This window comes from Ostrea edulis, chromosome 1, assembly GCF_947568905.1.
Source record: "Ostrea edulis chromosome 1, xbOstEdul1.1, whole genome shotgun sequence".
NCBI lineage: Eukaryota > Metazoa > Mollusca > Bivalvia > Ostreida > Ostreidae > Ostrea > Ostrea edulis.
The window spans coordinates 61,515,438-61,522,184 of NC_079164.1; the positions used below are offsets into that span (position 1 = coordinate 61,515,438).

At 35.9% G+C, this 6,747-nt stretch overlaps 1 protein-coding gene across 4 annotated transcripts; it reads left to right on the forward strand.

Annotated features, from left to right (window-relative positions):
• Positions 1 to 364: 364 nt before the first annotated feature.
• Positions 365 to 5,480, forward strand: LOC125648550 (inositol-3-phosphate synthase 1-A-like). Of its 4 annotated transcripts, none has more exons than XM_048875634.2 (5): positions 365 to 614; positions 1,062 to 1,497; positions 1,920 to 2,323; positions 2,558 to 2,800; positions 4,501 to 5,480. In XM_048875634.2, the coding sequence occupies exons 2-5, from the start codon at positions 1,092 to 1,094 to the stop codon at positions 5,068 to 5,070; spliced, it is 1,623 nt and encodes a 540-aa protein (XP_048731591.2). In that variant the 5' UTR covers positions 365 to 614; positions 1,062 to 1,091; the 3' UTR covers positions 5,071 to 5,480. The 4 variants fall into 4 exon arrangements, with proteins under 4 accessions (XP_048731591.2, XP_056011750.1, XP_056011756.1 ...); XM_056155775.1 differs by having other exon boundaries at positions 474 to 610; XM_056155781.1 differs by having other exon boundaries at positions 592 to 653.
• The last annotated feature ends 1,267 nt before the right edge of the window (positions 5,481 to 6,747 follow it).

Below are 6,747 nucleotides of genomic sequence, written 5' to 3' on the forward strand. Positions count from 1 at the left end.
AGGGTTTTAATGAAATAATCTAAATTTTGTTTTACGCAACACACAATTTTGAAATCGTGTTCTCATTCGTGAACTCTGAAAAGTTCAATGAAATTTCTAAATATAGTCCAATAGCATTTAAAATCATTGGCGGTGAACATTTTAATGGCAAAATAGTTCATAATACTGCACAGCGTAACCTTTCTTTATACCGTTGTCAACCAAAATACAGATTTATTTAACAATGCATCCTCATTCTATATTTTAAAAGAAAAATCCTGAAACCAGCTGTCTGCATAATAGTAATACTGACATAATTATGATGAAGATGTCGTTTTTTAAGGAAGGAAATTCGCAGGACTGTTCAGTAATTTTATATCACTATATCGTGAAAGTGGTAGATCAGCTGGCCAGATTACAGGTTGACTCTTATCCCCGCTTTTATGACATATCACAAGCGGGGGTAAGAGTCAGAGGAATCTCGGATTAGTTGAATCGTAGCTTCCTTTCCCTCATTACCATACGTCATATAGCACGATCAATAATACAAGCCGTGTTCTATAAAAAGAACGTGGCGTGATCTCGCACGTGTAAAATAGTAACCGGCACTAAGGAAGCGAACACGGACTGAGTAAGTAAGTAAATATTCGACAGACTGTGAAGTAAAATAATAAGTATGTCATATTTTGTACGTATTATGCATCTTTTCGAGTCGAATCAATTTAAGATAAAGCATAAGAAAATCAATCGTGATGTATCGATTTGTGTAGTTGTTATAGTACTTGTTAGTCACTAAGCTGAATGTTGTATACTAACACGAACGAATCGACAACCAAAACGAGGTTAAAGTAGAAAGAATTCAAAAGTATCGGACGTTTTTGATCTCAGAGGATTTTATTTTTAAATCTAACTGTATAACAATCAAAAGAGCTATATGTACATTGTACTCAGTATTAATTTTGTTTTTGTTAAGTTTGTTGATCCAAGTCTCTGGTTTGTAAACACTTGTGGATTTCTGTACTTTTCTTCTCTCTGTGAGTATATGCACTTACATGTTACTAGTATATAATGACTTTTTCCAGCTATTTAAACACGAGAAACAGCAATTCGAAATGACAACTGTTGAAGTACAAAGTCCAGATGTGTCCTACACATCCGACTTTATTCAATCCAACTACACCTACCATACCACCAAAGTACACACGGATGCCACAGGAACTACCATCGCCACCCCTGTCTCCACCAAGTATTTGTTTCGAACACAGCGACATGTTCCCAAACTCGGCGTCATGCTGGTAGGATGGGGTGGAAACAATGGTTCAACGGTGACCGCGGCCATCCTGGCCAACAAGCACAAAATGGAGTGGCCCACCAAGGAAGGTGTACAGACGGCTAATTACTTTGGTTCCGTCACACAGGCCAGTACAGTTTTTCTAGGGACTGGTCCTGAAGGGGAAGTCTATGTGCCACTGAAGTCTCTACTTCCCATGGTTGACCCTAACGATATTGTCTTAGACGGTGAGTATCTCAAGTTAAGATTTTCCTTTATATGAATCAGAATTGCATCAGACAAAATGCCAATACATAAAGCACCATTTCAAACTATTTTTTCCTAGATAAAATTACCCAATATACATGTACTTTATACTTATTTCCCACTTTACAATCATATATATATATATATATATATATATATATATATATATATATAGATAATAGTTACTTTTCGCAATGATCGGTAAAAGTATAGGTAAAAAATAAAAATGAAACACGAAAACGTTTAGTAAAGCTTTAGCGCTTTCATTTCAAATCTTCAGAAGCTTCTGAAGATTTGAAATGAAAGCGCTAAAGCTTTACTAAACGTCTTCGTGTTTCATTTTTATTTTTTACCTATATATATATATATATATATGTATCCATTTGTTTTACAAAAAAAAAAGGATGGGACATTTCATCGAAGAATCTAGCAGATGCAATGGAGAGAGCCAGAGTACTCGATTACAACCTACAAACTCAACTAAAACCGTACATGGAGAATTTTAAGCCCCGACCTTCAATATATATACCAGAGTTCATCGCTGCCAACCAGGCTGATCGAGCAGATAATGTATTAACTGGTACTAAGCAAGAAATGATGACAAAAATCCGAGAGGACATTAGAGAGTTCAAAAAATCTAGCTCTGTCGACAAAGTAATCGTTTTGTGGACTGCAAACACCGAACGATTTTCTGAAGTAATACCAGGTGTGAATGACACTGCAGAAAATTTGTTTAACAGCATTCGGGAAAATGAAAGTGAAGTTTCACCTTCAACTTTATTTGCAGTTGCATCCATTCTGGAAGGTGTAAGTGTACAGACAGAATGAATTAACATTATTACTAACATTTTCCCCGTAAATATTGCAAAAAGTTTACTCGGAAAAATCGTAGATGGCATTTCAAATGATTTCTTTCAAGGCAAACAAGACGTGAAAATGAATAAGAAAATGCAGACAACGCATTGCTACACATGGTACGATAGAAACAGGTGAAGGAATCTGACAAAACTGTCCTAACATATTACATTCTCTTTTTGACAGGTAACCTTTATCAACGGCTCGCCTCAGAATACATTTGTGCCAGGATGTTTGGATTTGGCCGAGAAGAAAGGAGTGTTTATTGGTGGGGACGATTTCAAATCGGGCCAAACCAAGTTGAAATCTGTTTTGGTCGACTTTTTGGTCAGTGCTGGAATCAAACCACAATCAATCGTGAGCTACAACCACCTAGGGAACAACGATGGTAAAAATTTGTCAGCTCCTCAGACCTTTCGTTCTAAAGAGGTGAGATATTAACCTCTTTACAAGGTATTTTGCATGCAGTGCACCTTAAGTTGTGACATTATCTAAGGACATGACAAATCGTATTCCTGTTTTATACAACATTTCATGTTTGCGAACATCTACTATCGTTTAAATTTTAAACTTAAAGGACACATCGCATGTTTTTAAACTTTTTAATTTTTTCAATAAAATTAATTCATTTCATGCCTAAAACTACTTTACATGTGTTTTAAAGGAAACAGTTTGCGTAGTTTTCGAGTTTGAAAGCGATGAAATTCAAATCTTGCGATATGCATATTTTCTTCGATATTTTACGCGCCATTATCTGTGACGTCATATGCGACCTCGAGCGAGAAGATTTGAAAACAGTTGTTAGCCATTTCATTAACAGATTAGATTTAATTGACAAACAAACAATTATCACATTAACGGCTTGTAAATAACACTGCATTAGGGTGTTTAGTGCCGTTTAAGGGTGTACTTGCTGTCAGTAGAGAGGCTTTGGACTGTGTTTTTTTCAATTTTCGAAGGAAGGTATGAGGGACAAGACGTGTATATTTTTTGTCGGCACAACGACTTTGCCATAAAAAACCCAGTAGAATTTGTCCCTGTACTTTTTTAAACAAGCACTTGGACAAAGACGTAGATAAACTGCGAGAAAATGGTTCTATCGAAGCTACCCACTGTTACATATAGGCCTACGGCTTATGCTTTCCGTTCTGCTCTCAAATTCAATACACACTCGCACCAACTGACCTTCACCTTGTAACACCATATAGGCAGAACTTCGCTAGCAGTGTCTACCAACTGGTAGTTTTAAAAAAGAAATTTGAAGATAAAATATAATTGAACTTTCAATTATAAATAATAAAATATGATATTTCCCAACTTTGAATTGAATTATAATGCTTTCATTTTTTTTAAGGAACACGTACGTGTTTACAACAACGTACAGCACGCCGCGCTCCCACTTCCTAAGTAACAACGTGTAGATAACAAAAAAATAATGATTAATAATCTAAAAGTATTGGGATTTTCACCATAAGTTTGATAATTTTTATTATTTTTTTTTCTTTCTCGAAATGCACCCGTGACAGTAGGCCTAGTTGTCAATGATACATAATCGTATCATAATTTAGATCTAACTTCTCCAAAATAAATTTAATAATAATTGCACTGTTTATTTTCAAAAAGCAACAACGCTAATTACAGTTCTATACAGAAATGACATTACCATATTGTGTTTAGACAGTGATCCCATGTAAACATTATTTACTCGCAGATTTCATACTCGCTTTCCTCGCTACATTTGGGCCGCTATTTGTATGCACTGGTGGCTAAAAGATATAAGACTCGGGAAATTTGTTAACATCGAAATAAATGTTATCCATGGTAAATTTATTAGGCCCCTAAAACCCGAGTTTTTAAAAATATCTAACACTACTTTTACAACAAGTTGATCGACGAAGGTCGCATATGACGTCACTGTACCACGTGACTACCTATCTAATTAACTAGGCTTTTTGAAATCGGGGCTTAGATTTAAGTCCGTATTGTGGCTAATTATCGCAATACTTCAGCGAACGAACTATTACAATTAATTTCTATAAGCATAAGGAAGACAAAATACATATAATTTTGTATACTTTGAAAACACGATATGTGTCCTTTAAAAGTAATTTAATATAATTCATTTCCAGATTTCCAAAAGCAATGTTGTAGACGACATGGTAGAATCGAACAGGATATTGTACGACAAAGGCGAGACCCCAGATCACTGTGTAGTCATCAAGTACGTCCCCCATGTCGGCGACAGTAAGCGGGCCATGGACGAATACACCTCCGAAATCATGATGGGTGGGACCAACACAATCGTCATCCATAACACTTGTGAGGACTCTTTACTGGCCAGTCCACTCATCATTGACCTTATAGTTTTAGCAGAGCTATGTGAGAGAATTCAGTTCAAAGTCGAGAATGAGTCAAACTTTCAGAAGTTCAACTCCGTGCTGTCCATTCTGAGTTACCTCTGTAAAGCTCCATTGGTCCCAAGAGGGACACCAGTCATCAATGCCCTGTTCCGACAGAGATGCTGTATTGAGAATATTCTGAGAGCTTGTATTGGACTTGCACCGATCAACCACATGCTATTAGAATACAAACTTCAAAGGCCAGAGACGACCGTCCCCGCCAAGAGTAAACCGTCCACGAAAGCCAAAGTGAACGACAAGGACATTAGCGACAGTGATGATACGGACTGCGAGAAATGACCTCACTGAAGGATAGTGGACTCAATCAAAACTTCTCTCCAGCAGATTGTCAATAGATAGTTAGGTCGCTAATTAATTCTGATTTATGTTCAAGCATACAAAATTCGACATATATCTAATAGTGATACAGATTACATTACAAGCAGTGGCTGGTGATTTGGCAATAATGTAAGCAACATTCATGAAAAGTATCACCATTTTCCGTCCAACCCTTTTCTTTTGAAAATGAATCAAATATTTCATTTGAACTAACGTTGAAATACAATTATTATTTGCCGTAAATGAACTGATAATTTTGCATAGACTACACACTGATGTGATAAGGTCCATGTTTCAAACAGTCCATATTTCATATCAGTATACAAGATGTCTATTATACTTCATATAGCGAGTAAAATGTTGAAATGTTTCGTACTTGTTCATATTCTGGTCATATACATTGGTATTAAAGGTTATCTTTGTTTTCAAATCCAACTAATATTTGAGTTGCCTCTCTTAAACCGATGAAATGTGTTTTTCCCTTTCTTCAGGGCTGGTATGGTGCAAGGTCCCCGTGAATTGTTGTGTAAATTTAAGAAATGTTTTTGGTGTAAAAAGTTTACACGAATATGAACGTGAAGTGTGTTCGTGTAAATTCATATATTCCTGTAAAATTTCTACTCTAAAAACATTTCTTATATTTAAATTAAGTTGTGTTATCTTTTTAATATTCTTATTCTCATAGTACCCTGTTGTCGCCTTTGTCTTATGTTTTAAAAAATGCCGTCCAAATTCTACGAACAATAGTATTGAAAATGATTTATCACAATTTCTTAGGAATTTTACACACACACAAATAAAAAACCACAACACCCCACATTATTATTAAATGTCAATCCTGTTTTGCCATTAAGATTTTTGTTTATTACTTCTCAAGTTTAACACTCCGACACCAAAACAGGACCAAATTAATGTCGAGTGTTGTATAAATGTACGGGTTAATAGCATTTTAGTAACCAGTGCACAACCAGGTCCTGATTATCGTCTATTTCTATTGGACATTAATCCTTGCATGCCCAAGTAAAGTCAGGATACAGTTACTATGGACGTTGGACATAGCTAATGGATGCCCTGCCAGTGCCATTTGGCTCTATCTTTTTTCATCTTTGATAACACTTTTACCTACTGGTATATTACATTCATTGGCTCTATGCCTACTGGTACATTGCATTCATTAGCTTTATAACTACTGATACATTACATTCATTAGCTTTATAACTACTGGTACATTACATTCATTGGCTCCATGCCTACTGGTACATTACATTCATTGGCTCTATAACTACTGGTACATTACATTCATTGGCTCCATAACTACTGGTACATTACATTCATTGGCTCTATAACTACTGGTACATTACATTCATTGGCTCCATGCCTACTGGTACATTACATTCATTGGCTCTATAACTACTGGTACATTACATTCATTGGCTCCATGCCTACTGGTACATTAAATTCATTGGCTCTATAACTACTGGTACAATACATTCATTGGCTCTATGCCTACTGGTACATTAAATTCATTGGCTCTATGCCTACTGGTACATTACATTCATTGGCTCTATAACTACTGGTACATTACATTCATTGGCTCTATAACTACTGGTACATTACGTTCATTGGCTCTATGCCTAC

Coding starts and splice junctions, on each gene's coding strand:
- LOC125648550 (XM_056155777.1), top strand. CDS start 1,032: ATGTTACTAGTATATAATGACTTTTTCCAGCTATTTAAACACGAGAAA. Junction 1,498..1,919: donor TAACGATATTGTCTTAGACG/GTGAGTATCTCA, acceptor CAAAAAAAAAAG/GATGGGACATTTCATCGAAG. Junction 2,324..2,557: donor TTGCATCCATTCTGGAAGGT/GTAAGTGTACAG, acceptor TCTTTTTGACAG/GTAACCTTTATCAACGGCTC.